The sequence below is a fragment of the Nuphar pumila genome, chromosome 6 (genome assembly GCF_984573655.1).
Source record: "Nuphar pumila chromosome 6, dmNupPumi1.hap1.1, whole genome shotgun sequence".
Lineage (NCBI taxonomy): Eukaryota > Viridiplantae > Streptophyta > Magnoliopsida > Nymphaeales > Nymphaeaceae > Nuphar > Nuphar pumila.
Genome location: NC_143254.1, coordinates 112,027,877 through 112,052,158, shown reverse-complemented (window position 1 = coordinate 112,052,158; position 24,282 = coordinate 112,027,877). Strand labels below are relative to the sequence as shown.

Sequence of the window (24,282 nt, the reverse complement as noted above, 5' to 3'; positions counted from 1 at the left end):
AAAATCGCACTATATTAGTTGACCGATAAAATTTTAGTCGACTGATGCCTTAAAATTTTTAGAATGGATCACACTATATTAGTCGACTGATAAAATTTCTAGTCGACTGATGTTTTAAATTTTTTTTAGAATAAGTCGCACATTCTTAGTCGACCGATAAAATTTTAGTCGACTACATTTTTTTTAAAATTTTAACTGAAGGGACCCGATACCCCTTGGATTTTTTAACACCTGTTTTTTTTGGCATCGTTTCATTTTTGTACCTTTTCGTTTTTTTTTTAAGAACGAAACCCTCTCTCTCTCTCTTTCCTCTCTCTCTTCCGAAAAACCCTCGGAGTGTCGTTCGGACCTATCCTCGCCGGAATTCTCTTGCCGTGACAGGGAGACGTCGGAATCCTCTTGCAGTAACCGACGCATCTTCAAATCTTGTCGGAATCCTCTTGCCGCGATGGTGCATCTTCAGTTCTCGCCGGAATCCCCTTTGTGGCAGCCTCCTCGCATCTACCGCCATCCACCGCGGACTCCTCCTCGTCTATTCACTGTTTCGGTTGCATTGGCTCTCCTTCACAACGCGGGACAACATCTTCCTTCTGCCGGACGTCGTTTGGAAGCCGACATTCTTTTTGGTAAATCTGTTTTTAACCATGCCTCGTTCGAAGACTGCATCTGCAAAAGGTTTAGGTTCTCCTCCTCCTACACCTTCTTCAAGACATGGATTTTCTCTCAGATTACTCCGAAATCCTCTTTTATATGATACTTTTGGATCGATTTCTGCACTACCTATTTTACCAGGCCGAAATATACTCTTTCACCTGTTTTCTCGTTACAAAATAAGAGAATTATTTCCAGAAATTTCACATCTTTTTGATGTCTGTGCAGACACCCTTTACTATCCTTTTCTGATTCACTTGTTTTATACGAATTTACATTTTGATCATGAAACTTGAGTTCTGTCCTCTCTTATTCGTGATGTTGAAATCGAGTTTGATTCTAAACTACTTGGAGAAATCCTAGAAATTTCATCTTCAGACACTCTTTTCAATACTGTTGAACTGAATGATGAGAGAATTTTTGAACAAATTCTTCTTCCCGGTGCACGTCATTGCCCTCATTTCAAAAATACTAATCTTCAAACTCGTGCACGCATTGCTAGACGAATCCTTACCCACAATGTTCTACCTAAAACTGGTTCTTTTGATTACTATTCCACAGATCTTTCTATGACTCTTTATGTCTTATTTGGAAGTATTTCTGTAAATTGGGCCAATGTTTATTTTACTAATTTGTGGAAACAAAAACCATTTCTTCCTTATGGTTGTCTTCTAACTCGTATTTTCAGACATTTCAAAGTTCTTTTAACAAATGAAAAATATATTGAGCAAAAGGAGTTCTTTGATCAAACAATTTTTTAAAGACTGAAAATTAAATATCTGCCTCCTTTAAATGTTAATCAAACTAAACCAGAACCATCAATTTCTGAACCCTCACCATCTTCTGCGACACCTTCATCTCAAGCAAAACGAAAGAAATTTTCTACAAGTCAAGACAATGATGAAGTTTTGCAGCGACTGGAAGCTTTGGAGCTGCATCAACGCACTTTTCGTGAAGATGTGACTCAACAACTATCTTCGATTCAGAAAGAGATTACTTCAATCAAGGATTTGCTTAACTCACTTTTCTGATCTTTGTTGTCTAAACTTTGATACTTTATGTGTTGTAATATTTTAAACTTGTATCTCCATTTTGCTTATGTTATTTCTGCCCTTACTCTTTTTTATTCTGACAAAGGGGAAGAAAAAGATAAAAATCGAAATTGCAGGAGATCTTGCATGAGAAATGCGAAATTAAGAGAAAAAGAAAGCATTGAAAATTTCATTTATGAAAAAGATTTTAAAATGCATGAAGTAATGATGAAAATACAACCCAATCAATATGTGATATATGTGCTTTGAATGAACTAACTTTTAATGTTTTGCACCATATTGATAGGGGGAGTAAAATCTTCATCTATGCATCTAAATGCTTCATCTTTGATTAAGTTTGTCATCATAAAAAAGGGGAAGATTGTTACGACAATGAAGCCATACATGATACTTCAAGTACAAGGTTTTGATGATGAACAAGTAAATCAACTGCATTTCAGCTAAGGCGATGAAGAAAGATGGCAAACATTGAAGAAATCGATGAAGAATCTTTGAAGACTAGTGTGCAAATGTTAAATTCATTAAAAGTCTTAGATTCTTGTAAGAGCCTTACTTGGAGTGCATATTTAGGTTGCATTTCACCTAAAAAGTCTTTAGAAAAACTTTTCTAAAAGAACCCCTCATGAAAATCTTTTTAGAAAACTCGTTTCTTAAATTTTCGTGTTTATTAGTCGACCAATAGACTCATCAGTCGACTAATCCTTTCGCGTCATATTTTCTAAAAAGTCATTTTTGTCAAATTAGTCGACCGAAGGTTTTATCAGTCGACTGGACAGAACATGTGTTTTCTGAAAATTTAGCTGGAGTCGTCTAATGCTTTTATCAGTCGACCGGACAGAATGTATTCATTTACTCTTTGTTTTTCACTCATATTCATTTTTTCACTCACGTGATATTTTTCACTTCAACTTTTCTCTCAAATTCCTTTGAGAGATAGTGAATTCGTGAGTAGAGTATTTCAACAACCTCAAAAGCCAATTGCATCGCATTTGCATTCAAAAGAAGGGCTCATAGGTTGTATTGTAAGTTATTACTTATTTTAATTTTCTGTAAAAGGAAGGACTCCTTGGTTTAAATGAGTTGTTTGCTTTCAGTAGTTGTGTTACTGGAAGTGGGACCGGATTTGGTCTGTGTTTGATCTTGTAGTTACACAAGGTTGATAGTGGAAATCTCAAGTGGATTTTGCTTGGGGACTGGATGTAGGTCGGGAAAGATCGAACCAGGATAAATTCTTTTGTTCATTTGTGTGATTGTTTTTCAAATTGCAAAATCCGTTAATATTCTGCAGACAATTTTTAAAAGCACTATTCACCCCCCTCTAGTGCTCGTTGCCTCGATCCTACTGCACATTTTCAATTACAATGGCTCACCAAACTGAATAATGAAAGGAAACAAATTGTCTAAATTAGAATGAACTGTCACACATACACATGGTATGCACACACAATAATAATAATAATAATAATAATAAGGGAGAGAAAGAGGGATGTACCTGATTTAGGGCTTCCTCTCCTTCATCTTCTCGGCTAAGGGGCTAGGGCACGAGCAAAGAGAGAGACAAAAAGTGTGGGCTTGGGGGATGGAAGGATTTTGACCTCCCTTATATGCTACCACTTTAAAAAAAAACATTGGCAAATATGTCTACTAGACTTGTTTCCCTAGGTGCTAACTAGTAGCCCAGGACCTAGCTAGGTCACATGCTAGTTCCTGGTCGGCTGACTAGCACTGAGCTTTTTACGTAACGACCCCAACTCATACCCAAGAAAAAATGCAGATTTTTTTTTTACCATTGCGGAAATCTTTTTAGAGACTCGGGGCCTTTACATTTCCAACACAACTAGGAAACTTGAAGAACCACAAAGGATGTTACACCCATCGTCTAAACCATAGCAAACCAACTTTATTAATTTAGAAATAAGAGTCATGAGACAAATGCAATATATTAGAGTGCATAAGAAAAACAAATAAAAAGAAAAGAGTCACACTCTCCAAGAGAGTCTGTCAAGCAGTCATATAATCTCCTCGTAGCTCCTCTCATTTGAAAATCGCCTCACTGGGCATCTGAGGCTGCGAAAAAAACAAAAGTAGATGTGTCAGAAATCCAAAGACTTCTGTGTACGAATCCTTCTAATAAAACAAATAAGCTTAAGAAATACAGAAAAGATTCATGCAATAATTTAGAAAGACATTACTAGAACAATTTTCATAATTTCATCTAAGCAGTAAAAGATATTCAGCATGCAATATCATAATATCAATTATGCATCATAAGGAAACAAGTAAATATGCATAATCTAATGCATAACAAGAGAATGCATGATAACAGTGCACATGCATGAATAAATTATTATCTTTATCAAGTCCTCTTATTATATGCATGTCCCTATTAGGATGCACACATTTAAGTTTCTTTTTTTATTATCGTTGCCCGCGGATACACCAAACGAGTAAGAATTTCCGAAGTCAAGTAGGGTTCTCAAGGTAACTTAGCACATAAATTATATTTTATTATTGGATTTCAAACTTAGCCCTCGACCGAATTAACCTTCAGAACATTAGACCTCCACATCTAATGTCAAGACACTAGGGATATCCACAAGTACTACTTTCTTGATATACCAAAATAACAACTGTATCTACACACCACTCTCAGGTAAAGTGACAGATTCTCTCTAAAACAGTGGTTAAGAGAAAGAATCTCAATATCAAATTCAGGGGTAACAACAATGCACACAGAGTGTTTGTATCCTCACAGTTTCCCAAAACCGCAACTCTAAAAGTCTCATTCTAACAACAAAATATCTCAGAACGTATATTACACTGTTTTCTTTCTTTATCTTTTTATTAATATTTATTCCATTAATTTGCAATTCAGTATGTCAAATTAGTAACACAAGTTCGCATATCCAAATGCGAAGCTCATCATGGGACCACAGTCTGTGAAAAACATAGAACAGTGTAATATAGTGAAATAATATCAATGAAACTTTTGTGATGCATTAAAACAAGTAAAGGAAAAACAATCCAAGCTCGAGGCTCACCCAACCCAAAATGACCCATTATTTGATCATCGTTGCATCATATGCAAAAATCATAACATACCATTATGCTTTCTTTTCACATGCCTCTCAATGCACAATCATGTATGCTAATTTTAAAATGTGCATGAAACAACAATATTCATAATGCATGTGCATGAGTTCACACATTCGTATTAAGTGCATGCTTCAATTCAGTACACATATTCATGTCAACTGCATTCTCTCATTCATGATTCACACATGTGAACGTCCATGTAACTACATACATGCAAAAGCATATTAATTTAAGTAGGCACATGTACATGTGGCAACTATGCAATAATACATTGGTTAAGCATAACATAACATGTCTTAAATATGTGCAAACTATTACTCATGTGTATGCATAACCAAGTGCAAGCATGTAGAACCTCATTCTTTTGTATGTATCAGTCAAATTCAAATACAAAAATCTAGAAATTTAAAATACATAACCGAACACCCATATTTTTTTTTGATGTTCCAACAGGTGCGTGCATGTACCATCTTATAAACCTATGGTTCAAAATACCAATTTCAGAAGAAGAATACATGCATATACATATTTTCATTAACACATGCTTGCATACGCATTTTTACGTTCACATGAGCATAGATCTTCAAATACTTGTAATATGCATATTCAACAACAAATATGGAAGCATGAACATACTAACCACTCAAAAGAAATATGCAGATTTACCATTTTTAACGATGGACGCATGCATAGAAATTATTCCGCCATAAGCTTACATGCATCTAACAGTGCAAAACATGGACCATCCATGGAAATCTATTTTCATCGAAAGCAATCTCTAAATAACGCTTTTATTACAAATAAAAATTCTCTTTTAGCATATACAAAAATTCCAATCGGTATTCATGAATCCTCATCCATGTATTGTAGAGTAAACATGTAGATTTACTCTTTAACCATGGATTTCCACCAAAATATTGCATGAAAATCCAATCGGTATTCAATTTCTCACTTGATTCAAGAGAGGAAACCCGTACCTTAACCGTGAATCAAAAATAATTATGGATTTGATGGTGAAAACGTCGATTGGCTAGAGATCAGTTGATCTCCCTCTTCTTCTTCCTCCCTCTCTTTTCCTCTCCTCTCTCCTCTTTGTTTTTCCCTTTCTCTTTTTCTTTCATTCTTTTTTTTTATCTTAAATAGACCAAGAGGGAGCGACAGCCACCCCTTCTAGATGAGCTGGAGAAGGAGAGTTTCCTCTTTTGAGGACTCTCACTCCCTTTCCAAAATTTTGAAAATTCTTTTTTGGGTTGACTTTTTCAAAGTTTTCAAATTTTAAAAGTCTCTTCTCAAAGCTTCTTTAGCCTTCTTAGGTATGTTTAAGGACTCTATTTAGAAGTCCTAATCGATCATAAAAATTAAATTTCGAAATAAATTAAAATTAATTAATTATTATCTAGAAGCTTTCAAAAGTTGTCAAATCAACTTGGGAGACTTTTTAACCTTAATTAACTCCAATTTAAAGCTTTTTAATGAATTTAAAGCTAGAAAATCATTCGGCATGGATTTGGATATGGATGCTGATCCAAGATCCAAACCCATCTCCCAAAATCCAAATGAATTTTAAAGTGGACCAAATTCAGATTAATGTGGATCTTAGATAGTATCCAGATCTATATTAATTTGGAACAAATTCATCGGATCGAGTCCAATCCAAATCCGGATCGGAATCGACAAACTGCTCTTTTTTTTTTGAAAAAAATGCGATTTTCGGGCCATCTGAAACTAGAATTCGTAAAAGTTACATATCGTTGCGCTCAACATTCCGAGACGCATCCAACGATATATTATATGAATATAAATTTCGAATTTTGCCAAAAAATAACCTGAATTTCACTTGAATTTAAAGGTAAAAAATAAAACTCTTTCCTACATTTTAAGTGGCTCGTTTAGACCTAGTTGATGAGACCTGGGTCAAGCCCAAACTCAAAAGCATCGGTCTAATATGAAGGTTCAAATGATTTTTCTTCTATACTTAGCCAAATTTTCAACAAAATCATAAAATGGCTAATTATGAAAATACGCGATTTTACATTCTAACACTTGCTTCCCTCTTATTTCTCATGCACCATTTCTTGTATCCATTTTTATCCTCGTACTGTGGTCCTGATAATCTTTTGTTTATAATGCATTTTCATTTGGTGTTGTTAATCAAATCATTTAGTGTGTCCAAATTGTGATGTTCATCAAACAATATCAGAGTGTTAAAGTTAATTGAGGTCTCCATGTTTATAGGTCATCTATAGACTTATCATCTTTGTAACTAAGGTTGAATTTTTGAGCACTAGCACTGCCCATTGGATTTGCTACTATTGTGTTTGTACAACGAATCTTGAAGTTCTTGTCCTTTTGAGCTTAGCGTTTGTAGTCAAACCTTGAATACTTGAGTATATTACTAACTTTGCCTTTTCTAGGATTTATGTCATAGATAAACTCCCTTGCTTCTAGGTTTGGGAGTTTCTTTTAGTGTGTGTCATGGATCATGATGATTCTGTCCTTAGGAGTTGTATTCAATTTCTTTGTATATAACTGTTGCTTAGGGAACTCATAAAGTGGGGAAATATTTTCTGAACCTTTTTTATTAGTTCATTATGTTCCCAAACTTAGTTCACAATTTACCTTGCTATTGATTTCAGTTCAATGTTGTGAAAAGCGTTGAGGCATAGCGAGGCGCTCCACCAAAAATTGAGGCGAGGCGTAAAGCGTAAACCTCAATTTTTTTTTTTGAAAACTTAAAAAAGATTATAAAAAATATCTAAAATTACAAATAAATTAAAAAATTCTTTATTGAGGAAGCAACAACCAACAAGAAATAAAAAATCTCAAATAAATACTGAAAAATATGAGATTAACATGTAAAAGTAGCATTAATGCAACAACTTAATCTATGCAACATCTCTTCCCATTGTTCAACTGCAAAAATACATATAAGAAAATATATATTAACACCAAGGTTTTAAAACTCGCCCAGTCAACTCGGTGACTCGGCTCGGCTCGGCCCTCCAGCGAGTCAACCCGGCAGGGTTAACTCGGCTAGCCTTGACTCGGCCTGACTCAGTCGAGTTCTGGGATATTTGAAATTTGATTTTTTGGGTATTTCAAAATAACAGTTCAATAATAAATAATAAATTACAAGACAAACCAGTTCAAAGATACAATAATCTATCAATCTTTATGTGTTGATTAAACATATTGGCAAAAAAAATGATTCAAAGATCTAACAAAAAGTGAAGCATACATGTATCGGTGCTTGCACTTCATCATCTGGTGTTGGTTGCCTTTGAGTGTTGTTTTATGAACACATATCATATCCTTCATTGTATATAAAAATACATTTTTGTACAAAGTCTGTATTTGCTTATCTTCATATTCTTGTGAATTTCTCTATTTGCAATCTTAAATACACCTCTCACTTTATGCACTCATATCATATCCTTCATCGTATATACAAATATATTCTTGTACAAAGTTTGAAATTTTGTATCTTCATATTCTTGTGAATTTCTTTTTTTGCAATATTAAATATACCTGCACCCACACCTGTGCATAACAATCTGTACCCTGGCATCCTTCTTTTTTGACAGAAACACCCATATCATACCAGTTGTGCTGATCTTGTACAGTATGCTTGTACATGTATCCATGTGACAACATTTCCCTTGGTCATAATTGGAATTTCTTCTGGTGATTCATTCTCTTATTGTTGTTTTACCTTGTTGCATGATGTCTTCTTTTAAATCGTTGTAATTTTGAAAAGATTTTTATATGTAAAACATGTGAAAACCAAACATCAAATAATAAAAACCGGTTCTCACTAGTGGATGAGACCGGGTCGAACTCAGGGAACGGGAATATTTCGTATTCAAGCAAACAAATCTAAACTATTCTTTATTGCCATATTATGAAATGTAAAATGTACGAGAAAATTAAAAACAACTAACTATTACAACAAATGAATACCCTTCGCAGAGGGCGTAAAAAACAATATTTACAAACCCAATTAAATGCCTAAATTCTAAAATAAAATAAAAGAAATCTTCTATCTTTATGTGCTTCATGTCACATATGCTTGAGCTCCACTCCTCTGCACAAATCAAAAGAACACGAGCAGTACACAATAAAAGAAATAAACTATACTAAAAAATTTATAAAATCTAAATGACACTTCTAATTAAAATTGATTACTAACTACTAAGTGACATGAAATAAAATGCTAACTATTACAAAGATGCTAATCAAATCTACTACTAACTAATTGATTAATCTAATTACTAACTATTACTGAACTAACAATTAACTATTGGTATATTAACTACACAACTACAAGCTAATGAATTAATATTCATTAAAATGAAGCATCAACAATCAATTCTCAGTAAAACTCAAATTTGCTCCAGCTAACACTTAATGAACACATGCAATGAAGCTCATTGAAAATCAACATTGAAATTCAGTAAAAATCAGTAGTTAACAATCAGTACAGATATAACGATCCACAATTAGTGAATCAACCACCAATACCCGACTTCTGTTGTAGAGCAATCCAGAAGGCAATTTCACGGCAACTATGAGGTACCGATCAACTTTAATACTTACTGATTAATTGAGGTTAACCTTGATCAAGAAAGATTAGAAAAACCTTAGTTAACTCAGTCCATTCACCTGAAGTCAACACTCCAACAATAACACTCTCACCTGAAAATCAATACCTAGTGAACTCCATGATGGCTAAATTTTTTTTTTGAAAATGCTCTTCACGATGAAGGGAATCTGGCTTAAGCAAGAAATTCCAGCCAGTGATAGATATCAAGGAGATTCAATCAGCTGGAATTACTCTCTTTCTTTGATTGATACAGAAAATCAATCCATCCGATTTTCAATTAATCCAGATCATCGACGGAAAACCGTAATTAGCACTTGATCAACACTCAGATAGATGATTATTGGAATTCAGTCGATTGAAATTCCAATAATCTTCAGTTAGATCAGGCATCAACACAATTCTAACAAACTGGAATCAATCTAGTCATTCGGTCGATCAAAATTAGGCAGTCGATCGGTCAATCAATCGGATTCTCACATTCAATCGTCGGAAAACAACAAATAGCAGATGATCTAGTCATTCTCACATTCAATCGATCGAAATTCCATTAATCTGCAATTAAAACAGACATTAACACATTTCTGACAAACTAGAATTGATTCATACATCCAGTTAATCAAACTCCAGCAATCGATCACCGGAAAAACTCATTCAGGCTGGCCTTCACTCACCGGAAGTCAGATGATAATCAATCGGATTATCGATCAAGATTTATCTGGTTCAATTCAATGAGATCAGAACCATACAGAATTTTTGCCAAATCGGAATCAATCCAAGCCTCAGATTGATTCTGGAAATCCGATTGACTTTGGGAATGAAACTTTTCGGACATCAGACTTCAATCACGCCGATTAACAGGATTCTGAATAAAAAATTATCGTCTTCTTATGATATTGATTCAGATATCCAGTTATCTGCAGTGGATCCAAAATGCTTCAAGCAAAGGATTATTGCTATCAATGAGAAGCACAACCAGATTGCCGGTGGATTTCCATTTTCTGATGGATATCAGTGTAAATGCACATTTAGATTGCTTGAAAAACAGAGTGATCGATCCAGATGATTGATCAATCTGTAAAGAAGATGAGACTCAATCCAGACGATTGATTAAATTCTATATGCTTTATGCTGAAATCTGGCAACTGTAAACACATATGATTTCAATGTACACACTGCGATGCATGTTAAAAAAAAAACAAACAGAAAATTCAGAATGAATTTATGAAGCATGATTTTTAATAAAAGAAAACTATATGTAGAAATTTCAAATGCTAATACTGATACTTACATTCGATGAATTTAAAAATGCAAACTAGACATAAAATCAAACATTCTATCAGCTAATTATATGAAATCAGATTAAAGAATCAGAAAAATAAGAAGAAAAGAAAAGAAAAATCAGAAAAGAAGTAAAAGAAGAAGAAGAAGAAGAAGAAGAAGAGGTTAGGAAGAAGATGAAGAAGGATCTTACTCTTTGCCTTGGTTGAGAAGAGAGGTTGGAATCCTCCTTCTTGCTTCAGCCATTGCTGGAATTCTCCACCGGAAAGAGGATGAGAAAAAGAGGGGAAAATAGGGAGAATGAGAAGAAGAGGTAAGAAGAGGTGGAGAAGAAGGGGAAGAAGAGAGGGCTTAGGCAAGAAAGAGAAGACAAGCTTCTCTCCCCCCTACGTATGGTATTTATAATTTTGAAAGTTTTTCCATAAGTCCATCTTATTTCAAAGAATTCCATTTTAAATCTTCTCCTAAAGAAAACTTATTTGCAAAACAACTCAAAATGACTATGTTTTAGAAATTGTAAAGCTAAGTCTATTTTAACTCTAATTTTTTTATGATTTTCAAAAACTAAACTACTACAATTATGTCAAACACTAAAATATGCATTAAAATGTAAAATAACACTATTTTTCATGCATTTTCTATTCTTATATTATTTTAGCACATTTACTCGAAACTAACATAAAATTGGGTTTTTAAATCATTTTCTCATGAAATCATGCATGAAATATCCCTAAAATATATGCATGATCATTGCAACTAATTCAATCTGGCTTTTTATGCAAGATGATGTGTTGTTGTTCTCAATGAGGTGAGATCACAAGAAAGGAAAGCTAACAAAAGCTAGGGTGTCTTCTGGAGAAGTTTAGGTAAAATTCCTAAACCATTCTATTTAGAAACTTGAGTTTAAGTATGTTTCTAGACTCAGATACATGGGGCCTTCATTGAACACCAAAGACATGCAAATGAAAATTGCTTGGTCCCTCCTTTGTCCTGTCTCTTCTAACCATTTCTTCCAACCTAGAGGTTCTAGCTGGGGACAATCAATATTCATCTAGCTAAACCTGAGTCAAATATGAGCAGCATGCTTTGGCTCAATAAGCTAATCACCTTTGAATTTAAGGTTTTCATTAATGTCCTTTTTATTTCTATTTATCTTTTGCTGTAGTTGTATTATGGTTCATCAGCTTCTTCATGTAACTTGATCTTTCCATGTGACCTTGTTATGAAGAAGTTTGTACTTTTTCTACTCTGAACTTGCAATTTTTTATTCTGTCAACTCTTTAGACTATATGTTTACTGAAAAACATGGTTTGAGACAAATTATATATTGTTTTTCTTTTAAAATCAAAAGTTAACAAAACCCGGTCCGAGTCACCGAGTTGACCCGCCGAGTCACGAGTCAATAAAGAACGAGTCGAGTTCCGAGTCACGGGTTTTAAAACTTTGATTAACACCAAATTTTATAAAAACTCAAAGAGTCACATGACACCCCTAAAAAAATTGAGTCAATGCTTTATCTAATCCAATGAATTGGATATGTTTAGAAAGCAGCCAAAAAAACCAACAGGGGCTCGGCTTCTCTGGTAGGAGCAGCTAGTGCACGTCACCTTGTGTTGGGGTGTTGCAGGTTAAAACCCAATGGTATAGTTGTATAACTAGTAGGGGTATGACTAACCCCAACTTGCCTTTAAAAAAAACATAGGGAGAGCAGGGAGAGACGCAGGGAGTGCAGAGCAGGGAGAGAGAGAGACATAGGGAGAGTAGGGAGAGCGCAAGAGACGAAGGGAGAGCAAAGAGATGTAGGGAGGGCAGGGAGAGACGCAGGGAGCGTAGAGAGATGCAGGGAAAAAATTGGGAAGCACACTTCCCACTCTTCCCCCTTGTTTTCCATTATTTTTTCATTTTTTTGTGTTTTTTTTTTCTTACTTTTTTCTCTTTTTTCGCTTCCCCCTCGCTTCCTAGGTCGCTTCCGAGACGATTCCTAGTTCGCTTCTATTTCGCCCGCGCTTCCCGTTTCCTAAAATTTTGGAAGTGCCTCGCTTCCCTCTTCTGCTTCTCGAATTGCTTCCTGCTCCCACTTCCCCGACTGACAACTCTGGTTTATTCCTCGTGAGTTCGGGTGATGAGGTTGGAAGTAATGTTTAGCTCCTGGAAAATTAGTTGGTATTTCTCTTGATTTGATGATGTGTTATCATATCCTTAGTGCTGCTTATTTTTGCTTCTGCTAGTTCTAGCAATTACCCAATCAATCTACTTGTCAGTTTTTTCTTGGATATACTGCCAGTCAAGAAGTTTGTGAGATATGCTTGCACTTATACCTTAGAAAATCAGTAGATGTTATGCTTTGCTCTTAAAGATTTAGTGTGAATTTTTTAATCTTTGGGAGCATTATCTTTATCTTTTTAAGATGTTGCATTCCCTATGAACTGCTTGCAACATGTTCTTGTCACTGATCACACTGCTTTTTGACCAGCTCTAGAAAGCAGCCATCTCCCAAGTTGAATTTCTGGTCTGGCTTGGCTAGTCGCTTTCCCTTCCTCTTCTCTTTTCTTGGAAAAACAACCAACCCAAAATCTGGAGGGTGCCCACCAGGTCATTTAATTGACAAAGCATGTTCTTTGGAGGTCTCTGGCACATCAAATCGGAATGATTTACAGAGATTGAAAAATGGGAGTTCTATGAACATTTCTGATGAATATAGTGTCTCATATTATGATGATGAACCTTTTGTGGAAGACAATTCTGATGAAATCTTTCCGTTAAGGTTTGTAAATCTCTTTTCATTTGCATTTATGTGACGTAAATTTATTCATGAAATGAGCAAATTTATTAAGAAGCACTGACTCTGGAAATGCATTACTATTGTAGTAAATCTCATGATCCAAAAATACAAAGTAGGCTCAAGCTTCTACAGTCTTTTGCAGAATCATTTCCACCTCTTAATCATGATTATTTTCTCGAAGGTAAATCTTACATTCGTAGGATTCTCACCCTGCTGAATAATTTATGTATGGCCTTTATAATATATTATATATGAATTTAATTCTTAGAAATTAACAGAATAACATGAAATAATGGTGGAATGAAACTTTTGTAGTTAATTCTCGTATATTTGTAGAAACAATTATGGAATGTAATTGTTCACAAAAAGGGAAAAAAACTGCTCTTGAAAGGGACAACAATATTATTTGGCAGGACCCATCGATGCTCAGCTGTGGGCCAAGGAATGTCAAGCTGCTCAAAAAGATGTTCCTATTAATGTACAGTTGACCACCTATTCTCTTCCAATTGGTGTAAAGCAGTTTAAAAAGTCTTCGGATGATGCACAGTTTTCTCACCCTTCTATTAAGTCCAAAACATCCGACTTTATAGAGGGCGAATTTTCAAAAGTTTGTGATAAGAGTTCTTGGGGTGCATTAGCTGATGGAGGAATTGAGACTGTAGCAGATGTTTATAACTCAGCTTTTTCCTTTTTAATTAGTAAATATGATGGTGGATCTAGGAAGCAAAGTTCTCTCTCGTTACGTGCAGCCCATATGCTGGTATGTTTCATCTCTTTAAGCACCTTGATCACCATTTTCACAAGCTCTGCTTTATTCAATTTAACATTTAGAATTTTCTTTGGAAAAGTCATTTTAGGATTTAGAATTTTCTTTGATCTGTATTATCATCTACTCAGTTAATTTGTGGTGACATTTTACTCTATTTTTTAAGTTGCATTTAAAATATGATTTCTTTATTTGATAGGAGCTTGTACCTAGGGCTGTACATGAATGAGCTGAGTCCAAGTCAGGGATTATTGACATAGCTTGCTACTGTACCAAGCTCAAGCTTAAGTCAAGCAGCACTGTTCAAGCTTGGATAGGTTCAAATCAAGCTCACTCAACTTGACTAAGCCCTAGCCCCTAAAAAATCTACTTGACTAAGCCCTAGCCTGTAAACAATTTTTTCTTTTCTAACTCAAGCTATTTTAGTTGAGCTATCCAAGATGATTCAGTTGAGCTCAAGCCACTCAACTTTAGAAATTCATTTTCCTGTTTTAAGTGTTTGCAAAGGGAGTGCAGGATCAGAAAGTGCGATGTCTTGCATTCAACAGGGTGGTTCCTATACCCCAACACTTTTTGTTATGAACTTCTATTTTCTGTGAGAATCTCAGCAACCTGTTGCTAAGCCTAGACTCTAGGCTTAAGGTGAGCCTTAATGTAGGCTGAAGCTCTGGTTAACTTAAAAGACAGAAATACGACACAAGAGTATACACAATCTACTAAACATTTATAAGGCACTGCTTTCACAAATTTCACAACATCAATTATCCATTTTATATTTTCTATAAGTCATTAAGTCATTATGCAAAAGCAAGAAGCTAATAATTCAACATATGCAGAAAGTTTGGGATTTTGTTAGCATTGTGTTTGTGTTGTCTATTTCATCTGCTGATGGAATTGAAGTAATAGGATTGCAAATACACATTTCTTTGGTTTTTAAGAATTTCCTATGGTCGTGAGCATGTACCAATGTCATAATGGCTCTACTTAGAGTTTTTTCTTTTTGTTTTTTTCAGGAAGGGGAAAGAGATTCTCAGAGAAAATGGACACCTATTATGGAAATGAAGTATAGAGGAGGAATCTACCGAGGGCGCTGTAAAGGTGGTTTTCCTGAAGGAAAGGTACATGGAGACTGCACAAAAAAAAAATAAGAATTTCCCAAAATAGCACTGGAGTTTTACATGATAGATCTGTTGTGCCTTTTTCTTTTAACGCACTTCATCTTTGTTACTACCCTTTCTTATCTGATAGGCAATTTATGCCACAGGGTCGCCTGATTTATGCTGATGATAGTTTTTATGATGGTACGTGGCATCATGGTAAGAAATCAGGCTCAGGCTCATTTTACTACGTTAATGGTGATGTATTTCAAGGGTCATGGAGGGATGATCTCATGCATGGGAAGGTATGTTTTCTCATACTAGGCTCATTTCTAAATAAGGTGTTTGTCTTGTAACATGGTTGGAAGTATTTTGGAATCTGTATCAATTTCGGTGCAGACTTTCAGTTGCATTGGATACCAAGACATTTACATTTGTTGAGAAATTTAATATAGGTGTATTACTATTATTGGGTCACAACCTCATGTATATTTTATTATTTATAAGGGCATTCTTGTCCCTTATAATATTGTTGTTAGAGTAAAAGTAATAGGCTCAATTTAATCCTATTTCAGATAGGAAGAAGGGGCTGACCTGTGTAAGTGTTGTATTTTTCTCAAATCCTTCTTTAATGAAGTTTTCTTCTAGTGTTTGCCTCTCTATGCTCTCTACCTATTCTCTTTTCTCCTTGCATTGATATGGTATCAAAGCCAGATCTGAACCTACAAGGGGATTGAATTTGTGCAGTTCTCAGAGGAGGACGAGAGAGTCTTGGTGCAACGGCTTTGGATAAGTCCATGTTATGGCATCAGTGGCTTGGTCATATTAGTAGTTCTAGACTTCAACATCTTATGTCTACTGATACTTTTAAAGTTTCTAAAGTGTTTGTGTTTGACCATGTAAGAGAGTGTTAGAGTTGTCGACTAGCTAAGAGTTATGCTTTACATTTGGGTCTAGAGTAGTTGAGTCTGAGTCTTTGATCTTCGTACATTCAGATGTATCATCTGTTGTGTCAAAGGAGGGATTTACATATTTTGTTACCATTATTGATGATTATACAAGATTCATATGGATCTTCTTTATAAAAAATAGAAATGAACTTTTTTAAAATTTCAAGAAATTTTATGCCATTATTGAGACTCAATTCTTTGATAGAATTAAGGTTCTACCTTTAGATTCGGGGGGAAGAATACATTAGCAATGTGTTTCAAAACTTTTTGCAAGGAATTATGCATTAAAAATCTTGTCTATATACGCCTAAGCAAAATGGTGTTGCAGAAAGGAAAAATAGACGCATTTTGGAGACTACTAGAGCACATTTGTTTTCTAGTCATGTCCCGAAGGAGTATTGGGCTGATGCTGTTAGTATGACAGTATATCAAATTAATCGCATGCCTTCAGGAGTTCTTAAAGGTAATTCTCCATAACATAAGCTCTATGGTATAGATCCAAATTACAAGATAATGAAGGTTTTTGGTTGCGCATGCTTTGCATTCATGTCAGAATGTTTTAGAGATAAATCTTCTCCTCGTGCAGCTAAGCGTTGCTATTTGGGATTACGTAATGGTAAAAAAGGCTATAAATGCTATGATCCTATTGGAAAGAAAGTGGAATTCCAGGCATGTGTTTCTTGAGCATGTACCATATTTCATGCAACATAAGGACGAGAATGCGAGTGAATTAGATTTCTCTTTTCTGGTACCATATTCTGTGGAGGAGAACGAAAATAAGGATCAGATACTCAGATCTTGCCTCATGAGCTTGGAAATAGATTTGGATAAACATTCTCTGGGAAGCAATAGGGTGTTGTGTCGATTCCATATTTAAATCAAATAGATCAGGAGTCTGAAGCTATAGAAGCCAGTTCTGATGCACTCCCAATTGATTTTGAGCAAGCAATTCAAGCTCAAGATCCTTCACCTTCGCCCCCCTTGCCTTTCTCTTATTTAGGTACGTCGTAGTACTCGAGTTTCTGTTACGCCAACTTTAGTTGTCAAAGGTGCTAGGCGAAGCCTAGGCGGGGCCTGGGCGGTACCTCAAATAAAAAAATAAAATTATATTGAACACTGTAAAGCAATTATATTAAATAAACTTCTAAAAAAAAATGAATAAACAAACCATTAAGGTGGTTCAGGATAAAGCGTTTGTTAGAAGTAATGAGAGCGACAAACGATGACCTGATAATGATTAGATGCAAAGACCCCGTTCTAGGAACAAGAACAAGCTTGTTGTGTGGTAGTTCATAGCTTACGATCAAATGAATCGTCTTGCTACGTTTTGACAGTTGCGCTGCTTACTTGCTTTGAACCGCTTACCCGTTTGCACCACTTACTTGCTTTAAACCGCTTACCCGCTTGCACCGCTTACTTGCTTGCACCGCTTACCCGTTTGCACTGCTTACCTTGTTGCACTGCTTACCAGTTTAACTGCATATCTACTTTAAACTGCTTAACATACTGAATTAAATGTACTTAATTCAGTTTCCTGTAGTCTCTCTTGTGCACCTACTAGTTTTTCGCGAAACCAACCCATTCTATGGGTACAGGCGATGATTAGGTACACCACGAGCGATGGCGCGATGACAAGATGGCTTTAAGACTTCTTTTTCCTGCTCTTAGCTCGCGTCTTGGATGTTTTGGGTTTGTAACGGATTTTCCTTGGGATATCCGAATTTTGTGAGTTTTGGTTTTTTTAGCTAACGTGCCCAAAGTTGTCAGCTTGCCTTCTGAATTAACAAAAGAATAGTTTTCCGCTGATTTTATAAACAAACTCTGGAGGAAAGAGATTTTTTCTAGTCTCTTGCCTGTTTTCTGAAAGGTTCGCAATTTTGAAATTTTGGGGGTTACAAATTGGTATCAGAGCTAAGGGAAGCAAAAATTCTTGACCATTGAGCATCCGTATCGCGCTGTGAGTATACAAATTTTCTTGCTTTGTACATGTTTTTAGCATTGTTAAGCTAAGTGGCTTGACGTGTTTCGCTTATGTACCAATTTTGCTTGGTTTTTGTAAACTACTCATATTACGCATGAATAGTACGGATGTTTTTGGCTTCTTTTTCGGGCTTTCTGAGATTTTTGATCTTTGGTATCCCTTATGTTACTACAAGGAAGGTAAGGAACTCGAACGAAGATTCTGCTAACGAATGGTCAGATGTCAGGGAAAAATACCCTGGCTTGTATTTTGACCAATATATGCAATAGAAATTTCGTGGACGAAATTATTTTTAAGGAGGGTAGGATGTAAAACCAAAAAAAGAAAATTTAAATGACTTTGGATTCGGGTCGGATCCGGACTCGAACTAGACCCAACTGAGGCACCACCTCCCTCGCTGTCTCTTAAAGACAACGAGGCAAGGGAGGGAGGTTCTCGAAACCTCCTTTTCCCCTCTTTGCTCTCTCGTCTCTTCTCTCTCACCCTCACGCTCCCTCGACTCTCCCCCTGACCGTCTCTCTCTGCACCTCCCCCCGATGCTTCCCCTCTCACTTTCCCCTCACTGCCTCTTGCTCTCTCGCCCGACTCGTCTCTGCACCCTCTCTCGCTTGAGACCCCTGTCAACCCACCGCCACCTGCGACCTCCCTCCGACGCCACCGCTGCCGCCGTCGACGATCTCCAGGTACGTTCTTCTTCTTCGTTTCCCCTTCTCTCCTTTTCCTTTCCTTTTGTTGGCAGGGGGCTCCGCCTCCCTGTCGCTTGTTGTGTCGGCAGGGGGCTGCCCCCCCCCCCCCCCTTGTCGTTTTCCTTGTCGACAGGGGGCTCCGCTCCTCTTATCCCTCTTGTTTTGTTGGCAGGGAGCCGCTCCTTGTGTCGACCCACCTTTCCGGCAAGGGGCTCCGCCCCCTACCTCTTGAGGATTTTTCGGCAGGGGCAGAGCCTCTGCCTCTTCGTTGTTCTTCTGGCAGGGGACAAAGTCCTATGCCTTCTGCTGTTTTTCGGCAAGGGGTTCTGCCCCCTGCCTCCTGTGGTTTCCCGGTAGGGGGCTTTGCCCCCCCTACCCCCATCTTGTTCATGTCTGGGGGCTTCGCATCCGCTGCCTTCTTATGTTTCCCGGCAGGGGGCGAGGCCCCCCTGCCGTCATTTCGTTTTTCTGCAGGGGCTTTTCCCCCCTGCCTTCTTATGCTCCCTGACAGGGGCGAAGCCCCCTTGCCTTCTTTGGTTTCCCAGCAGGGGGCGGAGCCCCTATGCCTTCTTGATTCTGGGCAGGGGGCAAAGCCCCTTGCATCTCCTTTGTTTTCAGGCAGGGGGCTTCGCCCCCTGCCTTGATCTTGTGGCCGGTAGGGGCAGAGCCCCTTCCTTACCTATTTCTGGTTGAGGCATGTTCGGCAGGGAGCCTCTACTCCCTTCCCTGCCTTTTCTGTCCTGGCAGGCAGGGAGCATGAGCCCTCTGCCTCTATGGCTTTTTGTCGGCATGGGTGAAGTCTGCATTCTGTAGGGAGTTGAGCTCCCTGCCTACCCTCGTATCGGGGTCTAGTACTGCTGCAGGTCTTACCGGACCCACTTCTGATTTGTATTTTGGCATGCTAACCTTTTTAGCATCACAGGTTGAACGGTGGATCCTGCTCGCCCTTCGTGGCTTGAGCTTGTGCTTACCTATGCCGCTGGCATACGAGGACCGCAACCCCTCAAGGTAAGGGAAGATTGCACAGAGAACTTATAATTGAATTAAGTTCAATTAAACTAAAAATGACCATTAAATATATATATTTATACGAGTATGCACTTAACTCAAGGACGCGGATTCGCGATCCATGTCCTTTACTTTCTGACAGTCTTTACTTTGTTGTCGCGCATTGCGCAAAGGTTTTGCGTTGCACTCCTGCTTACAGTTTTTACTTTGTCGTCGCGCTTTGCGCCCAGAATCTTGCTTTATCATATGTGTTGTTACTGTCTTGCTATTGCAGCTGACACTTAGGTTTTCGCTCATTGCATATGCTTTTGAGTCCTCCTCGTGGAGGATGCAAGAGACATCTACGACTCTCCCTCTTGCGACAGGAGTTCAGTCTGGAGCGAGCGATACATCCTCGTCTAAGGAGAGGGATACCTCGCAAGGATCCTGGCTCTTCGTGTACGCAGTTCCTGCATAGTAGACTTGAGATTTAGGGAGCTGCGCAAAATCATCAAAGACTGCCCAAATCAAAGCATTTGGAGGGATGTGATTCGCTGGTTCTGTTCGTCTATTCGGCATATCTCGGGTGATCCCGAATTGGGATTCGAGCGAACTTCTGGGGTTTTGTTGAGAAACCCGTATCCCGTCTATCGAGGCCGGTATCGAGTCATGCGAGTCATGTAGATACCCCGATAGCGGATGAGATTCTAGAAAATCGCATGCCAAATGTTAGCACAAGCTGCTGGTTGTTTCAAAAGATAAAGAATGTCAAAGTATAGTTTGAGAAACATTACATCTTTGTGAAACACTTCTGATGAGGCTCTTATTGAGGAGTTATACCCCTTTCGTCCTAGAGTACTTGTAGTCGTGCACTACACGCTAGTACTGCGATGATCGGATGAGACGATCGTGCGACATCGAACAGTGCTAAATGCACAATGTTGTAATCACATAAAATGGTCTCACATTCGCCTTCACAGGCAAGATGCTCGAGTGGTTTAAAGACCACAACATAGAATGTGTCGTTAGTTAAGCAACCCCTAATGCACCCATTCGCTTCTTGTTGCCTGTCAAGAGAGAGGACAGAGCGATACAAAACTCCAATGGACAGGTTGTTGACAACCACCCCACGAGCAATGATCCGACCTCCCCAGTCATTGGAGTTAGGGGAAAGGGGTTACAATAGTTAGCTCAACATTTCTGTAGAAGTTGGATGCATCCGTGACACTGCTTACCTGCCTTTGGGGAATCCTCTCTCGGCTAAAGCCATCTTTTTAAGAGCGGACTCAACTAGCTATTCGGGTTATTGAAAATGCATAGAATAACAAACGCCCAAACTAGTCTCAGTTGTTTCTATGTTTTGCCTGCGCGTACCCGCAGGCCAGTAATATCGAAACATAAAGTCTGTTCACACTGGTTGATTACCCACTTGCTCGATAGTTCAGTATGCTAGTCGTTGAGCTATGCACGTCTATCAGGGCGTTACTCTATTTGGTTAAACTGCTTACGCAGTTCTTTGCTGAGTAATAACTAGCTTCTCATACTAGTTAAGTGCTTATAGTAATAGCATTATGCCAGTTGCTACATATTAGCATGTGACTTACTTTACCCCTTGGTCGAACTGCTTGGTGCTTGTTGTAGCGTAGCACTTGTTGGCTTGCGTCTCTTATGATTGATGTGATTGCATACAACTCGTAATCTACGAACTGGTGGCAACTAGGATTTATGTGGCCGCTTGTCTTATAAGCTGCTTACATATTGTGATATAACTGCTGCCGTATGATTTCTTATCATGTATAGCTTATGAATGACTTGCGATGCAATGGTTTATGCCTTACGATTAATTTAATTACTTGCTGATGGACTGAGTCATTTGATGGTAATTGTATGTATCGTGAGCATTGTTATGAGTGTTTGTCTTATTCAGTTGTTTTGTTTGGCTGTCGGATAGAGTTAGTTACTCTTCGCCTATAGAATCAGCTGGATTGCCATATCTGCATGTTCTCATATGTCGTTTATGCATGCTTAGAGGTCCTATTTGAGGATTACAATGTTCCTTGTGGCAATAATTCAATGCGTAATATTATATGCTTCTGTGTGATATGATTGATTTGCCACGTGATAGGAATTGTTGGAAGTATGCGATAATATGTTCATGGTTCATGGAACCTTATTGGAGGAATGGGTGATCGTGTGTTTTGTTTTACCATGTGAAGTGATACGATGCATATTGCTGATATATATATGCTTGTTCCCATATTGGTGGCTACTGACCCCAAGAGCGGTCGATGGTTCAGAGCAGTCGTTTGTATTGATGCATGTATCACTAAGTAGGGTGTTTGTTGAAGACCTGATCTACAAAGGATTATCTGCGAGAGCGTGTATGATCAAGACCAGGTAACCGGCTGGAGTGATAGATTCTCTGTGAGGATGTACACTGTCCACGAACGGGTAGCCGCAAAGACGGTGAACCCCTGTGAGGAAGTGTATGGTCCAAGACCAGGTATACCATCTAGGGCGAAAATTCCTTGTGAGATTATACATTTCCCAGACCAGGTGATCCGGCGTTGATCTTGTTGATTGTAATAGTGGCTATCGACCCTGAGAGCGGTCATCTGTATTGATGCGTGTATCGCAATGAGTTTCATTGCATATGGCATTTGTTGGGGACCGAGTTCCCAAAGGTTTCTGTGTGAGGGTATGTATGATCAAGACCAACTGACCCGGCTAGAGTGGTAGAATCTTTGTGAGGAGGTACACTGTCCAAGAGCGGGTAGCCGCAAAGACGGTGAACTCCTGTGAGGAAGTGTGTCGTCCAAGACCAGGTATATCCTCTAGGGCGGTAATTCCTTGTGAGGTCGTACTTTTTCCCAGACCTGGCGTTCCGACATGGATCTCGTGATTTTGATTACCATAAAAAGTTATGGTGAGCTGTGATGATCTTCTGAGATTGTTTGAGATAGCCACTTATGAATATATAGTTTTGGCTTTCTGCTTTAGCATGATTACATGTTGAACCCTGATGTGAGAATCAGATCTTTAGCGATTTTAGATCATGATCATGTTTTGGACCTTCTATGGAAGGGTGGCTTTTTCTGAGAAAGTATGACCCCTTAGTGAGTCATAACCGGTGACAGTTGGCCGCGTAAGGCCTTGAGAGATGAAAATAGTTTAAGGTGGTTCAGGACAAAGCGTTTGTTAGAAGTAGTGAGAGCGACAAACGATGACCTGATAATGATTAGATGCAGAGACCCCATTCTAGGAACGAGAACAAGCTTGTTGCGTGGTAGTTCATAGCTTACGATCAAATGAATCGTCTTGCTACATTTTGATAGTTGCACTGCTTACTTGCTTTGAACCGCTTACCCGCTTGCACCACTTACTTGCTTTGAACCGCTTACCCGCTTGCACCACTTACCTGCTTGCACCGCTTACCCGTTTGCACTGCTTACTGGTTCAATTGCATATTTGCTTTAATCTGCTTGACATAATTAATTAAATATACTTAATTCAGTTTCCTGTAGTCTCTCTTGTGCACCTACTAGTTTTTCGCGAAACTAACCCATTCTATAGGTACAAGTGATGATTAGGTACACCACGAGCGATGGCGCGATGACAAGATGACTTCAAGACTTCTTTTTCCTGCTCTTAGCTCGCGTCCTGAACGTTTTGGGTTTGTAACGGATTTTCCTTGGGATATCCGAATTTTGTGAGTTTTGGTTCTTTTAGCTAACGTTCCCAAAGTTGTCAGTTTGCCTTTTGAATTAACAAAAGAATAGTCTTCCGCTGATTTTATAAACAAATTCTGGAGGAAAGAGATTTTTTCTAGTCTCTTGCCTATTTTTTGAAAGGTTCGCAAGTTTGAAATTTTGGGGGTTACAGTTTCAGACCTTCTACCTCCCAAGGATTAGAAACCATGTGAGTCACGCTTCAACAATACTCTCACTTAACAGTTTAACAATGTGGTCACTTGTGACTATACCACCTACCCTCTTCAAGATAGACCTTAGATCTGAATGGGTTACTAGGATTTATATGTCAACCAGTGTACCTAATCCCAATAGGCCACACACATACCACCCCTTATAGGTAGACACATTGTCCATTAATTTGGCATGTTCCTAACCCATTCAGTGTGCTCTAGTGCCTCTACCCATTTGAGCATTTCACCCATGAAGGTAAATAAATTAATTTTATGTGTGCATGTATTATTCTGAATTGTGCATTATCCACACCTCTTGGGTTCTCATCAACCCTCGGTCATTCAAGAGCAGCATGTACAATTAAACACATGTCACACATTCATACGATATTAAGGCATCACACAAGCTCCAATATGAGCAATTAAATAGT

The 24,282-nt window shown here is 37.9% G+C and overlaps 1 protein-coding gene across 2 annotated transcripts in view; it reads left to right on the top strand.

Annotated features, from left to right (window-relative positions):
• The window catches only part of ARC3 (GTP binding protein), a 181,378-nt gene that overhangs the window by 150,041 nt on the left and 7,055 nt on the right, over positions 1-24,282 (top strand). For both annotated transcript variants that reach the window (XM_090008728.1, XM_090008727.1), the window contains exons 10-14: positions 13,154-13,444; positions 13,549-13,643; positions 13,876-14,222; positions 15,242-15,346; positions 15,493-15,630. In XM_090008728.1, coding sequence (XP_089864854.1) covers positions 13,154-13,444; positions 13,549-13,643; positions 13,876-14,222; positions 15,242-15,346; positions 15,493-15,630 — 976 coding nt within the window. The remainder of the gene's footprint in view (positions 1-13,153; positions 13,445-13,548; positions 13,644-13,875; positions 14,223-15,241; positions 15,347-15,492; positions 15,631-24,282) is intronic.